This window comes from Lagopus leucura, unplaced genomic scaffold (assembly GCF_019238085.1).
Source record: "Lagopus leucura isolate 7727_CA_CO unplaced genomic scaffold, USGS_WTPT01 Super-Scaffold_760, whole genome shotgun sequence".
NCBI lineage: Eukaryota > Metazoa > Chordata > Aves > Galliformes > Phasianidae > Lagopus > Lagopus leucura.
The window spans coordinates 13,075,220-13,094,634 of record NW_024962257.1 but is presented as its reverse complement, the minus strand read 5'-3'; the positions used below and the strand labels follow the sequence as shown (position 1 = coordinate 13,094,634).

The 19,415-nt window shown below is 51.7% G+C and overlaps 3 protein-coding genes across 4 annotated transcripts; 1 reads left to right on the top strand and 2 right to left on the bottom strand.

Annotated features, from left to right (window-relative positions):
- Window positions 1-78: 78 nt before the first annotated feature.
- LOC122176330 (nucleoside diphosphate kinase 3-like) lies at window positions 79-3,654 on the bottom strand. Its single transcript, XM_042864749.1, has 5 exons — window positions 3,534-3,654; window positions 3,140-3,270; window positions 2,944-3,045; window positions 2,705-2,817; window positions 79-1,862 (listed from the first exon to the last, which is right to left on the bottom strand). The coding sequence occupies exons 1-5, from the start codon at window positions 3,619-3,621 to the stop codon at window positions 1,745-1,747; spliced, it is 552 nt and encodes a 183-aa protein (XP_042720683.1). The 5' UTR covers window positions 3,622-3,654; the 3' UTR covers window positions 79-1,744.
- On the top strand, window positions 3,496-10,078 carry EME2 (essential meiotic structure-specific endonuclease subunit 2). Its single transcript, XM_042864733.1, has 8 exons — window positions 3,496-4,078; window positions 4,288-4,424; window positions 5,875-5,967; window positions 6,703-6,824; window positions 7,825-7,930; window positions 8,629-8,744; window positions 9,120-9,309; window positions 9,742-10,078. The coding sequence occupies exons 1-8, from the start codon at window positions 3,784-3,786 to the stop codon at window positions 9,910-9,912; spliced, it is 1,230 nt and encodes a 409-aa protein (XP_042720667.1). The 5' UTR covers window positions 3,496-3,783; the 3' UTR covers window positions 9,913-10,078.
- Window positions 10,079-12,127: 2,049 nt separating this feature from the next.
- SPSB3 (splA/ryanodine receptor domain and SOCS box containing 3) lies at window positions 12,128-19,337 on the bottom strand. 2 transcript variants are annotated; one of them, XM_042864737.1, is made up of 7 exons: window positions 19,307-19,337; window positions 18,122-18,270; window positions 15,860-16,037; window positions 14,905-15,092; window positions 14,112-14,214; window positions 13,446-13,571; window positions 12,128-13,158 (listed from the first exon to the last, which is right to left on the bottom strand). In XM_042864737.1, exons 2-7 carry the CDS (start codon window positions 18,248-18,250, stop codon window positions 12,815-12,817), a joined length of 1,068 nt encoding a protein of 355 aa, XP_042720671.1. In that variant the 5' UTR covers window positions 18,251-18,270; window positions 19,307-19,337; the 3' UTR covers window positions 12,128-12,814. The 2 variants fall into 2 exon arrangements, with proteins under 2 accessions (XP_042720671.1, XP_042720670.1); XM_042864736.1 differs by having other exon boundaries at window positions 19,253-19,330.
- Between the last annotated feature and the right edge of the window lie 78 nt (window positions 19,338-19,415).

The following is a 19,415-nucleotide window of genomic DNA, read 5'->3' as shown; positions in this document are numbered from 1 at the left end:
AGCCACTGCCCAACCACAGCCATCATCACAGGCTCTGCATCAGAGCAGATATGAGAACAACTGTTCTTCCAGGTCCCAGGTGTTCAAACAAGCTCAGGTTTATTTTGTCAAATAACTTAAGAAATGCATGTGACAATAGATGGGGCAACAGAATAGCAAAGTAGTGAAAATTAGGAATAAGACTGCAGATTGCCTTTGCTAGTTACCAGTTGTTGGTCATTAATCTGAACACACAGAATACAATGCATCTGAATACAACTTCCCTTATAATTGCCTTCCTGAGTTATTTTAATATCTTGACAAACTGTGGCTCCTTCCCCATTAGTTGCCTTGCCTGTGCATCTCTGGGGCAATAAAAAAAAAAAAAACAAAAGAAAGCTACCACTAGCAGCACAGTTCCATGAGAAAAACTGGCTCTAGCTCACATTCCTGTGAGTGCTCACCTAGAGCCACCTCCCACTCGCCCAGCAACAACCAGAAGAGATGGAACTCTCCAGAGTTTATTATAAATAAAAACACACGGGATGATTTGTGGGAACAAATGATCTCTTTAGATGATTAGAGCTGTAACCAACCATTTGGAGAAGGCCCTGAAGGCATGAGGTGCTCTGGCTATCAGAAATGCTGTGTGTTGCCACTGGACTGCAAAGGAAAGCCACAGTTAATCACGGAAGTCCCAAGTCCCTTCTCTCCATTACTTCTGGTATTTCTCTGCTCAGTCCCACCACCCCAGGCCAGCCTTCAGGTAGAAGTGGGAGCTGGGGAACTGCACTCGTGCCCCATAAGATACAAATCTTTCTAGTTCAAGAGGGAGATGAGCTTGCAGAACACGAGCAAAGTATCTCAGTCTACATGCAACAAAACCCTTTTTCCCTCAGGTTTCACCAGACCCCTGCTCCACAGCAGAATGCAGTGCCACAGTCACTGCCTTTATATTTTGGCAGGCTGTGCAGAGGGCTCAGGAACAGCTGAATGAAATGGACGGCGGTGTGAAAATAAAGAGGGACAGCAGGCAAAAACGGGACTCAGGAATACATTCAAACAAGTGGCTCTGAGCCTCTCCAGTGACAGGCCTTGCTGTCACTGAAAGTCAGGAAGCCTCCAGAAGTGAAAACTCACAGCAGGAGCCCGACTAATGAGCCTCCTCCTCCAGAGGCTACTTCTGCCCTGCACACAAGGGACACATTAAAGTGATGAGTGTCACCAGGCTGGGTCAGCCCTAGTCACCAGCCTCTGCCCTTTCCGCTTTATACCTCGGCAGCTCACTTCTTTAAAAGCCTCTGGTGAGGGACTGCACCAAAATGCAAGTGGATGACAGTGCCTGTACCCTGCAGTGAGCAGTGCACCTCCCCAGGGCTAGGAGCACGTGTCCCTCTGTGCCTGGTAGGCCTGCCAGCACAGTGACAGGCACAGAGCCCAGCTTTCACTCTCCTTTATAAATTACCTTGAACCACTTAAAGACTTTGGGATGCTGCAGCAAACTGAGCAGCAACTTTAACTACTTACTACAGGGGATGGAGGGGGGAAAAAAAAAAAAAAAAAAAGCTACTATTGCAGGGAGCTGAACTGCTGAGTTACAAACATAAAGACCAGCTCCCAGGGCCCCTCCACAGACACACAAAAGAGAAACTCTCAGCATGTGATACCACAACAGAATCCACAGCCAGCCTGAGGGGCCAAAATGGAACTAATGAAAATGCCCCATGCCCAGGTCAGGAAGATGTACTTCCCTCAGGCTGTGTCATCACTCGTAGATCCATCGTTCAGCTGCATCCTCCCAGCACATCAGCTCCTCTGGGCGGAACCAGAGGGAGATCTCCTTCTGGGCACTCTCAACCGAGTCACTGCCATGAATCACATTCCTGTGGGGAACAAGAAAGAGATCAGGCTTGCAGTAAGTAGAGAAAGGCTGAGGAGGGAAGCTGCAGCCGGGAAAGTTTCACTCCAACTGATTTAATTAAGCCTGCCAAGGCAGTCACATTGTACAGTATTCTTTTCCATCACCCAGCTCTCCTCCTTCTTGCTCAGGAGAACATGGCTTAGGATGTGTAGGAGCTGTCAATTTCCAGCAGCCCTCCCTCCTGTAAGGAGAAATTATTTATGTGCTACGAAGGAGCTGCAAGTGGCTGTTTATCTGAGGAGGGTTTTTTTGTTTGTTTTAAAGGTTTACCATTGATTTGCCTCCACGTTTCTCACTTCTTTCAGTGAAAGCAGGTCCTGTAAAGCAGGCTCTGTGTCAGACACCAAGGAATGAAAACCTAAGCCAGGAAGGTTAGTAAGAGTAACTACCACAAGCCAGGTTCAGCTGCAGCCACCAGAGGTCACCACTGGACAATACGCAGTGGTGAGAAGCCCTTATGATTGCAGAACTGCAGCTTGGCTTTTGTTTCAAACTCGGATGCCTGGCAGAGCTGGGCAGCCTCCAGGAGAGGGCTCAGGGCTCCTCCGTGCCTCTTCACAGCCTGACAGTCCTGATTCCCTGTCAAGCAAACCCCTCGGCCCAAGGGAGAAGAAGCCTCAGGAAGCATGAGAGACCTAAACCCAGGTTGCTCCCTTCTGGCAAAACCAACCCAGGTCACCATGTCCAATGTCAATACCTGAGTGATCTGAACTTTGCTCTGCTGATGCAGCCTCGCAGGGCTTGGGCAGGAATGCAAGGACAGGAATACACAGCAACACTCAGGGCACAAGAAGCCAGACTCACTTGCCAACTTCAATGCAGAAGTCTCCTCGGATGGTGCCAGGCTTGGACTCAGCCGGGTTGGTCTCTCCAATCATCGTGCGTGCCATCCTCACCACATCCAGACCCTGCCACACCTACACAGCAGCAAACAGAATCAGCTCCAACGGCTCACCCTGAAATCAAACCGCATCCTCTATACCAGCACAGCTCCCAGAGGCCCTCAGATGGAGCCCTCCTCACCCATTCCCCCTAGCACTCACCATGGCCACCACTGGCCCCGAGCTCATGTACTTCACCAGGCGGCCATAGAAGGGCCGGTCCCGCAGGTCGATGTAGTGCTCCTTCAGCAGCTCCTCCGAAGCCTACACACAACACACGGCCCTGCAGCCTCCTGACAAGGCATGGAACCCCTCCCGCGTGCCGGGGCACACCGAGAGCCCCGCCCGACCCTCGCACCTGCAGCAGCTTCAACCCCACCAGCTTGAAGCCCTTCCTCTCGAAGCGCCGCACGATCTCACCCACCAGGTGCCGTTGGACGCCGTCCGGTTTGATGGCGATGAAGGTGCGCTCGGAGATACCGGAGCGAGCTGCGAGAAGGCATGGGTGTCAGGTGGAGGGAAAGGAGGGGAGAAAGGGAAAAAGGGGGCAGAAAAAGGAGAAGGGGAGGAAGAAGAAAAAGGGGGCAGGGAGAGGGGAAAAAAAAGGGGGGTGGAGGGCGGGGGAAAGGGTAGAAAGGAGGGAGGAGAAAAAAGGGGAAAGGGGTGGGGGGTTGAAGGGAAAGGATAAAAAAGGAGGAAGGGGAGGGGGGAAAAAAGGAGAACTGGAGAAAAAGGAAGGACGCCGGACTTACCGCTATGGAAGACGCTGGCGAAGACCGCCAGCACCAAGCAGATCATGGCGGCGGCGGCACTCTTAAAGGAACCGCGCCCTCCACTCATGTGTCCGCCTGAAAGAGTCCCCCCTCACCCACACCGGAACATTTGTGCTGCGGCCGAGGGGTGGCGCCGGAGGCTTTAGAGGGAGGGGCGCTCCGCTGCTGCCATGGCAACGGGCGCGGCCTAGTGGGGCCTGGAGCCTCCCAGAGCCTGCAGGGTTCGGCCATGGCGGGCAGCGAGCGGTGCCGCCGGGCCCGGGCGACATGGAAGGTGTCCGAGTCAGAACCGGAGCCCGAGCCCGAGCCCTACGGCCCCAGTGCGGCTCCGGAAGTCTCTCCTCCGGCGGCAGCCGCCGTACGGCCGAAGCGGCGGAGGGCGGCCGGGGAGGCCGAGGCCCGGAGGCGGGAGCGGCAGCGGCGGAAGGAGCGGGAGGCGCTGGAGAAGCGGGAGGCGGCGGCGGCTTGGCGGCTGCTGAGGCCCGAGCGCTGCCTGCGGCTCCTGGAGGTGTGCGTGGATCCAGGTGGGCTGCGGGGCCTGGTGGGCAGAGCCGAGGGCAGCCCCGTGCTGCTCCTGGCTGCTGAGCGGCTCTCTGCCAGGCCAGCACCCCTCACTCGGCTGCTGGTGGGGTTGCATCGTGCTGGGCTCTGGAGAAGCAGCAGTGCCGTTAGTATTAGCACAGATAAAGCAGCTCTTTTTCTTATGTCAGGGCTGATCTTTATTTCTCCACAGGTTTCCTTGAAGATCCTGGCTCAGATATTTGGATCAAGGCTTTGAGTTCCCTGGACTGTAAACATTCCTTTAAGCCTCAGGCAATTCCCTGCAGCATAACCTGGAGGAGAAATATGCCAACCATTCCATCTTCGCCAGTGAGTCGTCATCTTCTCTGTTGTAAATGTAATTTGACATCAGATGTTCTGTGGGGAGAAAGCTTTGACTTGGCTTTCTGTGCTGGGTGCTGACAGCAGCAGCCTCAGGCATGCTGGTTACCAATGGCCACAGGTAGCTCAGGAGGAGAGCTGGAAGTGGTGCTCATTCAGATTATTCTAAAGATGGTGTTTTCTAAGTATCTACACATGTTTGGTTTAGGCATGTGTGCATCCAGTGATAGTCTGGGGAGTTTGTAGTAAGCAAGACTGAAATGACCACAAGTTATTCATACAGAGATATTAGTTAGGTTGGCAGCAGCTTTTCCAGAGCAGATGTTGTGTATGGCCTGCTGTCACAGGCAGCATCTGCATGGTTGGAAAAGGCTGGGCAAGTTTGCTGCAGGGCCCCCAGCTTTGAAAGCCTACCAGCTCTTCCTGGTAGACTGGTAGACCAGCTCTTCCTTTTGCTTCTAGGAACCTTAAAGAGGGCAGGTTCCTTCTGGTACCAAATACTGTGCCTGTTTTGGTTTGGCCGTGGTAGGTGCTGTGTAAAACTGTATTTTTGTAGCCACAAAGCTAGGCTGTTCTTGTCCTCACCCCCACTATAAGAATTTCAGATAGAGGCAGAACTGTAGTTTGGCTCTTGTGGTCATATGATGACTTTGAGGTGCAGACAGAGCTGTTTTTTGTCTTTTTGGCTTAGATGGCAATTTCTGCAGTTGTCACTGCTTTCCTCACCAGGTCATTTATTGCACCTTCGGTGATTTGCTTGTGTGGGAAAGTTCTTTCAGCTCAGCAGTGGGCTTTGATCAGCATAGTACTGTTGTGGTTTAACCCAGCAGGTGGCTAAGCTCGCTTCTTCCCTTCCCAGTGGACTCAGGGGAGAGAATCTGGGGGAAAAAGAAAAGTTGAACTCGTGAGTTGAGTTAGAGAATAGAAAGAGGAGAAAAAGAATAACAGTTATAATAATTATATATGTCTAACAGGTGATTCACAAACAATCGCTCAGCCACCTGCCAACCAGTCCCCGAGCAGCAGCAGGCCACCCATTGAACTCCTCCCTTTTTCAGGCTTTCCTTCCACATGATGTGATGTGGTATGGAATTTCCCTTTGGCCAGTTCAGGTCAGCTGTCCTTATTCTGTCTCCTCCAGCTCCTCCTGCTCCCCTGTCCCTCTCACTGGCAGGACAATAGGAGAAGCTGAGAATACTAAAGCAATACTAAAATATCCTTATATCCTCTATACAAAACTAGAGACATTGATGTATTATCAGCATTGTTCTTCTAAAACCAAAACATGGCATCGTATGAGATGCTATGAATTAAAATAACTGTCCCAGCTGAATCTAACATGGCCTTGTGAGTGTCAGAACCCCTAAAAGCATAGGCACTGCATAGGTGGAGACATGCTGGGTTCTGCATGTGTTGGAAATTATTTCTTCTCCTTTAGGATGACTGCATGGTGAAAACTGAAGAGGAAAAGGAGGTGTTGATGTTGCTGGAGCCAGCAGATTTTCTAAAGCGCCTCTATTCCCTAACCCAGGTAATGTAGATCTCTGAGCCAGAGCCATGCAGAGTGCCAGGAGAACATGGGAGGCAAGGGAGGGTTCATTCATAACTGCCACTGCTCCACCTTGAAACAAAGCTGCGTTACAGAGTGCAGCAGAGAACCCGTGTGAGAGTGCAGCGATAGGGGAAACGTGCAGGCATTTGCCTTTAAACCCACTACAGGATTCTGCTTTCCTTCAGAGGAGGACTGGGCAGGATTGCCTTGGGAGGATTGCCTTTCCTTGTGTTTAGCTTTTCCCTTTTCATTGTGCTTATAAAAAAAATGCTTGAAAGAAACAATCAAAGCAAGCAGTCCTTAGAAATGCTTGCATTTGGAAGCAGAGAATTTAATGGTTAGTTCATGTGCGTGCAGTCATGCCGTGTTTTATTTATACCTATCTAGGCAGCCTGTGCTTCTGCCCTGAGAAGTTCAGAGGCCATCCAGCGCAGTCTGAGAGTAGAGAAGGAGAGGCTAGAATAGCCAGTGCCTGTGAGAAGGTCAGTGCTAACGCTCCAGGGAGAAAGGTGAGCCAGAAAAAAAGCTGAGTATTGGCAGAGGTGGCATGCTGTGCCTGCCCAAAGGCAGCACTCTCAGCTGCAGTCTGGCTGCTGCCAGCTTCCAGTGATGAAAGTTGTTCTGGAAGCCCCCTGCTGTCCAGCCAGAGATAGGGAGGGTTTGTTTCAGAGAGGAAAACTGCTACAGACTTGGGTGTGATTTGTCTTGCTTCAGACTTTTGTTGATGCCTCGTCAGGGAGTCAGCCTGACCTGAACCAAGTGTTACCTTTGGCCAGCCTGGAGGGCTCTTCCACTAAAACCTACAGCCTGGCTGTCGTGGGGCTGGATGCCTACAGGTGGGATGTGCTGGGGGCGTGGGGAGCAGCGGGGCTGGGAAGTTTGCCATGGGTGGAGAGAAGCATCTGTGCAGCAGGGAGGTGTCTGGGGTGAGCTGCTGAGCGTGGTGCCAGCATGGGCTGTAAATCACAAGGTCTGTGCTCAAGAGGACTTGAGTTTTACCATCTTGTGGATATATTTTGCAGATGGATTTAGAGCAGACTAAGGATTTTGTAGTTAGCAAAATCCTTTTCACCTGTTTGCAGGTGAGACTACACTCAGGACTAGGCAGAGGGATGCAGTGATACAGCTCTTGCTGCACTGCCCTGTGCACCAAGCAGGGCTGCAGTGCCTGTCTGTTCTCAGCAAAGTGTGCAGCTCATGAAGCAGGGAGAGATGTTTGGTGCCTGAAGCCCCTTTCTTGTTCCTGGAATGTATCATTCATGTGTTGCTCCCAGTGCCTGAGTGCTTCCTGCCTGTATGCATGCACAGCAGAGGAATTTCCTCTTCACGGTGATAGTGTGATTGTCCAGATTGTCCCACATCAACTCAGCTGCAGTAGCTAGGTCTGTCCTGTCCTGTCCTTTCTGAAATGTTTCCCAAGGGAGAGCTCTTGTTTCACCACTTCCTGGGCTCTTTCTCACTGAAGCCTGTGAGGATAATTTTACCAAGCGTGTTACATTTTAAAATAATCAGCCGTGGCCTGTTGAGTTCTGCCACTAAGGGAGCCAAGCAGCATTTACCTTAGTTTTGGGTCTTGTCTTCTCTTCTGCAGCCACTTCCCTCCAGCTCACGTGTAGATCTGCAGTTCTTGACACAGAAGGGCTCCATGTGGCATGCAGAACTGCAGCAGTGTGCCAGCTGTAGCAGTGCTGCCTCACAAGGGAGCTTTGTCTCCACCATCAAGTCTGACTGGGAGGTAGCAAAAGTGGGTGGATTAAGTGACCTTTTCCTTTTTATCACACAGCCTGAGGTGTGAATATGCAGTGCACAAGTGTGAGCTGTGTGTCTTGCTTACAGGTGTAACCAGGAGCAGAATGGGTGGCAGGCACTGAGCCCTGGAAAGCAGAGTTCCAAATGCCAGCCTGGCCCAGAGCTGTTTATGACTCAGCAGGAAATACTGGAGGTAGAATTTCTCATGCCCCTCTCATGTGCCCTTCTGTATAATGAATGTTTGACAAGGAAGGTGATGGCTTGCTTGGAGTCAGGTTGTGTCCACATGCATGCTCCCTCACCCTAACTGACCGTGAGCACGGGTTTGAGCCTTTTGTTTGGATCTGATCATGCCTCCCCTCCCCAGCCCCAACAAAAGCTGCCCAGTTAGCTGTGAAAATTGCTGTTGGTTCTCTGCCTTGCAAAGCCTGTGTCCCACAGCAGAGTGGAAGCGCTCCTTGTGATACCAGAGCTGTCACAAACTAGGTCAAACAGGATATAAACCCTTACTTGATATCCCTCAAACTAAATTCCTGCCCTGCCTGGGTATGTCCCAAAGGGGGATGATGACCCACCAGCTTACTGGGAGCTAAGAAGGATGAGCAGGCTTTACTACTCTTCTTTGTGAACAGAGCTCATGCAGTCAGCCCAGCCTCCCTCCCCTCCCAGCCCATCTGCACCCTGCTGAAAGATGTGGTGAGCCCCTGTGTTCTCCTTGCTCCTATTTCCGAGTGCTTTTGGTGGTCAGGGCTGACAGCAGCACTGCTGGCTGAAGCTGGAGCATGCTTATGAAGGAGGATGAGGGCCTCAGGTTGTCCTGGCCCTCCTGACCCTATTTCTGTCCCATTGGTTGGTGTCTTACATGTTTCACCACTGTCATTTCTGTTCCAGGCGCAGGTGGTGCTCCAGCTGTGGGGTAACATTGATGTACAGCTCCTAGACACGTGGCAGGAATTTGGTGAGCACATCTCTGTGCTGACTAAGGCAATAGCAAGGCGCCCATACAAGTGAGTTTATTGCTGGATTGGACAAGTTCAAAGCCCAGAGCTTTGGAAAACCTCATTGAAGCTACAGGAATGCTTATCAGTGAGTGCCAGTCTGTTTTGGTTGATGTTAGGGCTTGGACTAGACCATTTTCAGTCCTCTGTGCTGCTGGAAATCAACTAATCTCACAGTGAATGCAGTTGTGATTCAGCATGAAGAAGGGAGAGAGGATGAGAACCCTAGGGAAACCTTTGCACCAAGATGTTCTGAAGCTTTCCAGGGAAGGAAAGAAAATGTTGAGAAAAAAATATTAGTCCTGAAGAGAGAGGCTTTAGAAGGAAGCCCAGTGCCCACACGCTGTCTCCTGGTCTTGCTCTCAGCAGTCTGTCTTTCTGTAGGAGTCAGCTGGAGATGCAGGAGTTGTCTTTCTGCACTGCTGGGGTCTCGGGCAAGGGGTTGCAAGTGGAGAAGGATGGCACAGGGCTATGGCAGGTGTGGAAGAGCCAAATCCAGCAGTTTAACAGAGTCAGCCCTGCAACAGCAGCAGCAATAGCAGAAGCATATCCTTCCCCTGGCCTCCTGGTACAGGTAAGTCAACAACAAGTGCTTGTTTCCATTTGGTGTGAGCACGAATCACTTAAGCTGTTTCCATTAGATCAGAAACTGACAGAACTATTTTCCTTCTTTTTTTCTGTGTAAGTCTTACACAGTCAAATATTCTCTTCTACTTTTCTTCTCCTGGAGCTTTGATCTCTGCTCCTAGCATACCCTCTTCAGAAGAAAAGCTATCTCCTTGTATACTGAAGGGGCAACACACACAAATCAGAATGTGTGGAGCCTGCTTGCAAGTTGTGGATCTTGATTCTTCTGAGTTTTATCCTCTGATGCCTGCGTGTTTGGGGGAATGCTTGCTTAGTCAGGGATCCTCTCTGCAATAATGGGGTTGAGCCTCTCAGTGGAGAGTAGGGTCTTCTCTTAGAGCACGCGTGTTAACTGCTTCATTCTTGTGTGTGCTTGAAGGCCTATGAAGAGTGCAGCACAGAAGGTGAGAGGCTGCTGCTGCTGAGTAACATCCCTGTGAAATCAGACATCAGTGGGAAGGAGCACCGTGTTGGGCCAGACTTGTCCCGCCGCATCTATCTCTTCATGGTTTCCACCAACCCTGACCTCATCCTGGACCTGACTGTATAGTGGGACCAGGGACCACCTCAGTCAGCCTCAGTATTTTCTGCTAAACTCAACAGTTGCTGAGCTGCTTCTGGCATGGCAGTGCTGCTGGGAGCCCAGCCCGTGGAAGCAGCTGGTTCTGTTTCAGAATAGACTCGCACATCAATAAATCTCTTGTTATAGATGCTTTCTTCAGCCTCTTGGCTCTCCTTTGCTCTTTTAGCAGCTTTATATCCCTCTGGCTGTCTCCCTGAAGCATTAAGGCATGTTTGGAGCAGGAGCTCCAAGTCTTAGTAGCTTGGTTCCTCTGCTGACATAACTGTGGTAAGTGTGCTGCCTGTCAGCTGTGTTACTGAATGAGCTAAATACTTTGTGCAGCATCCTGACTTTTAGTGTCCTGCTACTGTCAGTCCTGCTTGTGATTTCTTCAGGATTGTGGGTCCTGCTGGACTTGCTTAGAAAAATGTTCATCAACTGTCAAAGCCAGCTGGCCAGAGAGAAACCACAGCCTGGGGTACAGGGAGCTCAAGGCAGGAGAGGCTGTTGGCTAAGCTCCCCACATAAGGACACGCCTGATAAGCTGCAGAAACTCCATGTGAAATGATGGGCTAAAATGGGATTCTTTTGCCAAAGCAAATGTTGAGCTTCTTATTTGGAAATAGTTGCAATGGGGACAGTAGGGATCAGGAGCCCTAAAACTCTGAGGATTTGGTATTGCTAATTGTGGCATTTCACAGTGACACAGAAACCCCTTGAGCTTCTCATTAAATACAACTTGCAAGCTCCAAGTGACACCAACCAGTGCTGTGAAGGTGGGAGGGCACCCTCAAAATAAAGCTCCTCCTTGCCAGTGATTCTCCTGCTTCCATCTGCTAATGCTTGAATTAGTTCCTGGGAGGAGAAATCCAGCAGGGCTGCTTTTTCTGGCGGGAGCACTGCTACAGATGGGTTGACAGAGAGCCTGTAATGTTTAATTAAGGTTCTCATTCAGAGCCATAAACAGAGAGGCAAGAGCCATCTTTGCTTAAAGATTCACAACGTGAGAAGGAAAGGAACAGTCATGGGGAGCAAAAAGCTTTCGCATGAAGCCTTTGCAGGTCTGTAATGACCAGGAGAAAAGACAGCAGGTGGCTGCCTGCGTTCCCAGTTGCAGTGCTGGGAGGGAGCCTGTGAAGAGCACAAGCTGAAAGGCATTTCCCATCTCATCTATTTCAGCACCCCCCAGTTTGCAATAACCTTTGCACTTCGCTGATGGCACCGGCTTAAATCATCTGTAAATGCAGCACTCACCAGAAGAGAGTTTAAAGGCTGCAGAAAAACATCCTGAAAAGCAGTGCTGTGTTCATCTAAGGACTCACAATTATGCTGGCATGCAGAACTGCAGGACAGACCGACTGCAGGGGATTGCAACAGGGGGCTGTACTCCTCCCTACCCTGGCTGTGCCTGCCCACTTGGTCTCCCAGCAGCTCCTTCAGCACTGAGGGGCAGAAAGAGGGGAAGCTGAGCTGCCAAATGTGGCCATTTCAAGGGCTTCCAGCTGCATCGGCTCTGGGCTGAGTCCTCTGAGCCAGCCTGTCCTGACAGCACAGTGGAACCTGGCAAGAAGAACCACTCATGTACTCAATCCCTCAGCACAGTTTGTGCCCAGCCAGTGCTTGTGGCCTAATCCACAAGGAGCAGCTAAGGTGCTTTTCCTTCCTCTTTCCTGTCTGAAATATTAGGGCAGCTCAAATGTGAGAAAGCAGGAAGGCTCTCCTGCGTGCCTTTTGCTGGCAGTGGTGCCAGGCCACTGCTGGATTATTCACTGTTCCAGGCTCCAGTCCAGCGTTGCTTCTCAGCACGTACAAGAAGGGGCCAGCTGCAGGCAGCACACAAGTCTCAGTGGCTGTCCTGCACACAAACTGCTCTGATTTTCTGTCTCTGGGGTGGGTATTTAGGGCTGTTTGAATGCAAATTGTCAGAACACACACATTAATAAAACACCACAGTCTTTCTTCCCTGTTTGCAGCCACAAGCATCAGCATGGCGCTGCTGGAGCTCCATCCAGGCCTGGCTCCGACGTTCCAGTGAGCAGCACAAGAACCCTCCATGTGGCAGAGGCAAGGTAACCCCATCTAGATCTGACAAACAAATGCTGCATTTCAAATATCACCTCCAGGCTGCTAGCTGTAAATAGTGTACCTATTTTTGACAAGCACGTTCAGCTTCTTGCCTTTAAAGGTCCTAGGAGGAATGAAAGATAGCTTATACTTTTATTATTACAGTTTAATACAGTCTTTGATACAGGAGAAGCAGCAGTAGCCAACATGCAAAGCAATTAAAATCATGGAGGGGGTGCTCAAGAAAGATCACTAACAGATTGACTCTCTTAAGTAACTGCTCTTTCACAAGTGGCACGGGTGCATCTCTCAGAGCCCATTTCCCTCAGTGCTGCAGTTCAGTCATGCCCCACAGCACGATGAATTCATTGCAGATACCAAACCAATGCACAACAGTTAGGAGGGGGGGGGGGGGGCCGGAGGGGGGGCTGGTCTTTCATTTTGTCTTTTGATGAATCAAGTTTGCAAGAAGTGTGCTTTGAGATAGAGAAGCCACCTGAAATCTCACCTCTACTGCCAGTCTACAGCAAAGAGAGATTCTTCAGAAAGAGGCGATGGCTTTCAGATCATCGGGAGATTAACGTCAGGTATTTGGCTGCAGTTTATGCATTTCACAGAGCTGATACCTCTTTGGGTCAGCGGGTATTTTCAATGCAAGTGATGAATGCTCAGGCTAAAGATTCCAACCAGCACAAGAGAAATCTTCATAAACAGGTAGAAATAGACGTCCCCGTGAAGAAATAGGTGCGTCAGGCCTGGGCTGCCCTCACAGACAGCACAACAAAACCTCACCCGACTTCCCCAAAGCAGTTCGTCTGAAGAGACATCATGTCCTCCTGCACCTCTTCCTTTGGCAGGCCTCTGCATCTGAGCCACAGGAGCTATCTGAGTCGCTTCCTGATGACGAGGAGGAAGGCTTCGACGTGCTATAGTTCATGCTCAAGACCCACCCCAGTTTGTTGTGTAGCACTTGCTTGAGTCCCGGTGGCAACGGCAGCACCTCCAACGTGTCCACATAGTCAGGCAGGAGCTGGCGCAGGCGGTAGCAGCACAGGTACTGCAGGGATGTGCAGCTGGCACAGGAGCGGATCACCTTCATGCTGCTCTTGGCTGCAGTCGAGCACACCATGGGGTAGAACTTCTTGTTCTGCAGCTTCGTAGCTGCAACCCCTGCAGGGGACAGCATGGAGGATTCGCGTTAGTTTTGACCAGGTGATCTCGCTCCTCCCACCCAGCCCAAGCTCCACAAAGCTGTCACAAAACGCTTGGATTTCAAAAGGCTGTATTCCAAATCTGGTAAACAAACACAACCTTTGCCCCACTCACTTCGTCTCCATCTTTTATTTGCTACTATTTTCTCCTGCAGCCCAGCCGCCGCCACAGTTCAGCTAAAGCTGCAGTGCTCCCCCGTTTCTGCCTCTGTGCCTGAAGGCTGCTGTAGCTGCCCTCACTCTTACCAATGCACTTGCGGTTTTTGAAGAACGTCAGTGTTCCGTGCCACGTGTCCAAATGCACCCCGATGATGGAGCCCTGGCCAAACCTCGAGGAGAAGTTTGTCTTGTCACCCTTGTGATGCAGTAGTCCTGAAAACAACACACCTTGCATTCAGCAAAAAAGTCTGCGCTCCACAAATTCACCCCCAACTCTCAGACACTTCCCTGCAAGCTCCCACTGGTACAGTCTTGGTCAGCACCTACAAAATGCCCCGTCTCCTCATTGTTCCCTCAATGCCCCCCCACCCAAAGCATATGATGAAAAGAGGGAAGCTGAGGTTTTGGAATACCAGAGCCCAAGCAGCTGCACTGAGATCCTGAATCACTGGCATGCAACCTGCAGTCCAGAGGCCCTAAAAATTCACATGCTGGTTGCATAGGGTTTGCAAAATGCAGGTAAGGCTCCAGGAGCTGAAAGCAAGCAGCAGCCTGTCCTATGCAGTATGATGCTTAGGCAAGCCCTGCAGGTGCGCAGGTGAACTGAACAGGCAGCAGCTCCCATTGTAGTTAACCAAGGGATTCACAGGCCTTGTGGCCTTTTTGGCTGTGATCCCATGTAATTCTTAAAGCCGAGCACCTGTTGCTAACACTTCAGCTGTCCTCCCCCTAACACTGACCTGCCTGCATTACCTGTGTAGGAGAGCCCCCAGCTGTCCTCATCCTTGCCCAGCAGGCTGCAGAAGGTGTGGCGGTATTTGTCCAGATTCACATCTGATGTCCCAATTCCCACCATCTGGTAGGCAAAGTTGAGAACAACACAAGCTTAGCATCTGCAGGAGCACAGAATGCTTCTAAAGCAACAAAACGCAAGTGAGACTCCAGGTCTCCCTTCCTTCGCTCAGCACAGCCCAACAAGTAAGAGGTTCTGCTGAAGCTAAGCTGAAGGTTTCAGTTCTCTGTCAAAAGGTTTGGCCAGCACTGCATTACAGAGCCCAGGAACCAGACCACGAGGTGCAGCCTTAGCAGAGCCAAGGGAGCTAACAGGGCTGTGGCTCATGTTAACTGTGGAAAGTGAGGCTGAGCTGTGGCCACAAGCCACAGAGCGATGCCACAGCTGTACACAGCCCTGCAGGGGTGATGCTTCAGGGGCAGGAACTGACCGAGCTGAGCAGCACACACCCCAGCACACCCAGCAGAACTGCCAACCACAGCCTGCCTGGATGCTTCCCCAGGCTGAGGACGAGCACCAGCATGGCCTGACCAGAGTCCTTGTTAAGTTTATTGCTGGTGAACTCCAGGGAAGCAGGAAAATCAGGTTCTAGTCACAGTTCCTTTGGTGTTGGCCTAAAACCGCTTATCCTTCCAGCTTCAGTTTTCTTTGCTAAGTGAGGATGCCAAGGTGAAACACAGAAGGAAGTTTGCTATCCCGTTCACAGAGCACAGGGCATTTCTAAGTGCCTGGAAGCAACCTGGTTCTACGTACCATATCTGTGCCATACACTGGAGAGGTCATCTTGATCTCCCAGAAATGCTGCCCATCTGCCAGCTCCTTGTTGCCCCGGATGGCTGCGGTGCCACAGCTGTACTCCATGTGGAAGTTCACCTTGCGGTTGTCACAGGTCAGCAGGGTGGCCGTCGACTTATTCAGGTCATCCCATACCCAGTCAAAATCTGGTCAGGAAGGACACAGGAGACAAGGATGGACATAGGCCCTCAGGGAGCTATTCCCAAGTGAAACACAGATGGACAATTGTTATAAAGGCCCATCAAGACTTTATTTACTTTTTTTTTTTTAAATCAGGTTAAATCTTAAGCTGTGGACATATTTGAGGCTTGAGCTATTCTGCATCTTCCCACAGGGGATGGTTCAGTGCTCTCTCCTTCCTGTTGCTGTCAGTTCTGGCAAGGCTCCTCAGACCTCCTTTTCTTTTTTCTGAGGGAAACACAATCATTTCTTGTCCGTTCAAGGGACTGAAGTCAAAACACAAGTGCTACAACAATTCTGCTGTGCTCTGGGGCTTTCTCAGTCAGCCCAAACCTGCTCTTTACCGCCTTTCCTGTCTACTCTGAGGAAACCCTGCTGCACACCCAAGTGCCCTGCCAGCTGCACTGGGGATCAGCATTAATAGGGTTGTGGCCACAGCAGCTGACTTTTCTAGCAGCCTCAACTGGATTTGAACTCAGGTCTCCAGAGGTGAACCCTGACGCATTAACAAGTTCAGCACTCAGCCCTGGGAGCACAACAGAAGACACATGCTTATAATCTTCCTAAAGGCTACGTGGCCTTGAGATGTAAACAAAGGAGCATCAGGCACTGGGACAGAGATAAGGGCCCTGTGGAACAGCAGTGATCCATGCAGAGCTGCAGGCTGTGCCTCCAAGCCAGGACTGCTCCCACCTCACACCCCAAAGGCCTCTGAAAGGAGCCCTTTCCTTACACTCATCTTCCTCGCCGCACTGGCAGTCCTTGACACGGTGGAGGGCGTGCAGGCTGGAGCAGTAGGGAGCTTCACTCTGGTTCTCACAGTTGCAGTAGGACTCTCCAGTCACGGGGATGGCGCTTGGGATGGAGGGCGAGAGGGTGGAAAACTCCGGCTCCGAATCCGAGTCGCTGTGCTGCAGCAGAGAGCAGAGGAACATTACTGCCAAGCGTCCCCACGTTGCAGAGCTGGGCTCTCCTAGCAGTCAGGTTGCTCTGCAGAGCTGCATGGGGACATCCCCAGGCTCGTGCCAGAGCCAGTGGCAGCACTGCTGCACTGTGTCCCAGCCTGGTCTGCCATGCAGAAGGGCTGAGCTCTAACTGCCCTGTCTTGGGACCCAGTGTGTCCTTTGTGCCTTCACAGCTTCTAGGCATCAAAGAGATGGGGAGGGGGGGCAAGTAGCATGACAGCCCAAGCAGCTCTTTAACACCCATTTTTAAGAAAGCTTTGTGCTAAAGTGATGGCTTTCAGCATGCAGGTTACAGACAGCTGGGGATGCCAGTCAAGGCACCACAAAACAAGAGCAGATGCACGCAAATGGCTGTACACAGAACCTCTACATTCCCACAGGGCCCTGTGCCTTCCCCAAGGGAAGGCCACAACCACACTGCTGAAAAACACTGCTCCAAAGAGAGGAGGAGGAAAAGGAGGCCAGGAAGGGGAGAGGGCAGAACAAAAGAGTAGCAGTTAAGCAGTAAGACTGCAGTTCCTCTTGCCAGCACTGCACACGAGCGTGCAGGGAACCTAGTGAGAGATTTCAAGGCTTTTGTTTACTTTTATGTATGAACACAAGAACTTGCATTTTCTATTCCTCCACACCCAGAGAGCAAAGCGTGCCTGCACTGGATGCTGTAAGAGGAAGAGCCCTGTCTGACCCCACGCGTTACAGGAGGTTCCTTCTCACCCCATGTAACTTAGCACAGATCTGACGTCACACACTGATCAGACATACCTGCTCACTATTCACCCCCATAGCAGGTGGCAACAGCTATGGCAGATTTTGTCACCAGTATTTAAAGATAAAAGTCCTTTAAACTCACAGAGCTGTGGCCACGTAACAAGACAGCAGGACTTAAAATGACTCAGGTTTACTTGTCTGCCACTCACACCTCCTTCTCCCACTGCAGATTAGAAAGCTTGATTTGTGTCTTTCATTAGCCTTTCCTAATTGCCACTATCTAGAAATTTGGCTGTGGAAATACAAAGCTCTGCTGATATTTTCTGAGAGAGCAGTGCCTGGATTTGGGCACCATGCTTGGGCAGAGACCTTGTATTTTAGCCTGGCTCTGAAGCTTCAGGAGCACTTCTGTGTCCTCACTGCTGCACACAGTGTGGGAAACAGAACTCATGCACTAAAACTAGGGTGAAGGATGGCCAAGAGGATTCTAATTCCCTTTTAGACCGGAATTTCACAGACTGGAGCAGCCCACAGTCTCCCCAACAGCAGCTAACAGCTGCATGACAACCAAAAGACAGCAAACCAGATGGGAGAACTGATTCAGTTCAGTGCATATTTTAGTTTGATACTTAAAAAGAATATTTTTAAAATATTATATACTACAAACACGATGTGTGTTTTAGATGTACAGAGCAGTTCTCTGGCCCATGGGCAATAAGGCTTGTGAAGGGCTTGGAGAATATGTCCTACAAGGAGAGACTGAAGGAACTGGGGGTGTTGAGCCTGAGGAAAACAAAGCTGAGGGGAGACCTTGTTGCTCTCTTCCAATACCTGAAAGTTGCTTACAGAGAGAGTGGGGGAGGTCTCTTCTCATTGGTGACAGGATGAGGGGAAATGGCCTCAAGTTGTGCCAGGATAAGTTTAAGTTGGATATCAGGAAAAACTTTTTTTTACAGAAAGGGTTGTTAAGCACTGGAATGGGCTCCCCAGGGAGGTGGTTGAGCCACCATCCCTGGGTGTGTTTAAAATCTGTTTGGATGTGGTGTTCAGGGATGTGATTTAGGGGAGAGCTGTTACAGTTGGAGTAGTATTGTTAGATCATGGTTGGACTCAATGATCTTTGAGGTCTTTTCCAACCTGAGTGACTCTGTGGTTCTATAAAGGCACAGGGCTGTGGTACAGGGCTGCAGCCTTACTAGCCCTACCTTGGGGAGAAACGCCATGAGCCCCACATTACAGCCTGGGGGAAGCAGCAATCTGCTTCCATCTCATCCAACAGCCTCCTATCAGTCTCTTCTGGGTACAGCCAGCCGTGTGCCTACCTGCCCATCGGAGTCGTAGCCCCAGCCTCGTGCTCCTGTGGCCAAAGCGAGCGCCCGGCTGTCGGCCTCACGCCGCACCCCGCTCAGGACAAAGTGCCAGGCCCGGCTGCTCCGTGTGCGTCGTGCCATGGCAACGCTGGACAGGTAGGCTGTAGGGATGAGGAGAAGAGGTTACACGTGCCAGCATGGCTCCCTTCCCCCCCTCAGGCTGCTCAGGCTCAGCCCTCCGCAGGGCACCGCGCTGCCCAACACCACAGCAGCACAACTCAGATCTGACGGGCAGGACAGCAGGATGAGTTCCTCCCCCACTATGAGCCTCTGCAAACTTTCCTCTTGTTCCCCAGGTCTGAATACCAAAGACAGCTTCTCTGCACTGCTCTGCTGCCTGAGTTGAGTGCGTCTGCTGCTGGGAACAGCGCTCGCTCACCTCTAAGCAGCTGCCTACTTGGAGAACACTTTGCTAACAGCATTTGTGGTGAGGAACGGACAACTTTCTGTGTGCTGGCAGGAAAGCGGGTCTGTCCTGACCTGCCTCGAGGACAGCAGGCAGCAACTGCATGCCCCAGACAGAGATATTATGCAGACCAGATTTCCACAGCCTCCCTCCCACCCCGACAGGCCAAACCAGCTCCAGCCGCCCCATCACAGCTCTGTGTTGGGAGGCACCACGCTCTCTTTCATTCTTCCTTTGCAGAAATCAACTCCTCACGACCAACACCCGCACGGCTGGGTCTCCTCCCGCCTCCTCCCGCCTCTCGGACCCGCTCCCCACCCTCAGCCCCCATCACAGCCGCACACCACACCCGCACAGCTCCTCTCCACCGTGCTGACGCCGGAACAGCGGCCAGGCCCGGGTCCGGCCGGCGGCACAGAGCTGTTGGTACTCCCGAGGAGCAGACCTTCAGGCTCGGGCAGCTCCCCGCTCTCCCCGAGGCCCGCAGCTCACAGACGGGCGCGGCGCGGGTCCCAAAGAGGCTCCGGGCCCACGAAGGCCGCACCAAAGGCCGCGCTGCCTCACGGCCTCCACTCCCTCAGCTGAAGCACGACCGGGCTGTGACGCTGAGAGCCCCGCAGCGCAGTCCTACATGCCCCAGCCTTGCTCGGCCCCCTCCCAGCCCCGGTCGCGCTCACCGGCCCCACTCCGGGCCCACCTCGGCCCGGCCCCGCCGCCGCGTTCCGACCTACTTTCTCCTCCCGGGACATAAACAATCCGCTCAGAGCGCCGCCCTCCAAGCCGCCTTATTGGCTACTTCTGCTCGGATCTGCCTTGCAATTGGCTGAGAGTCCCGTCGCT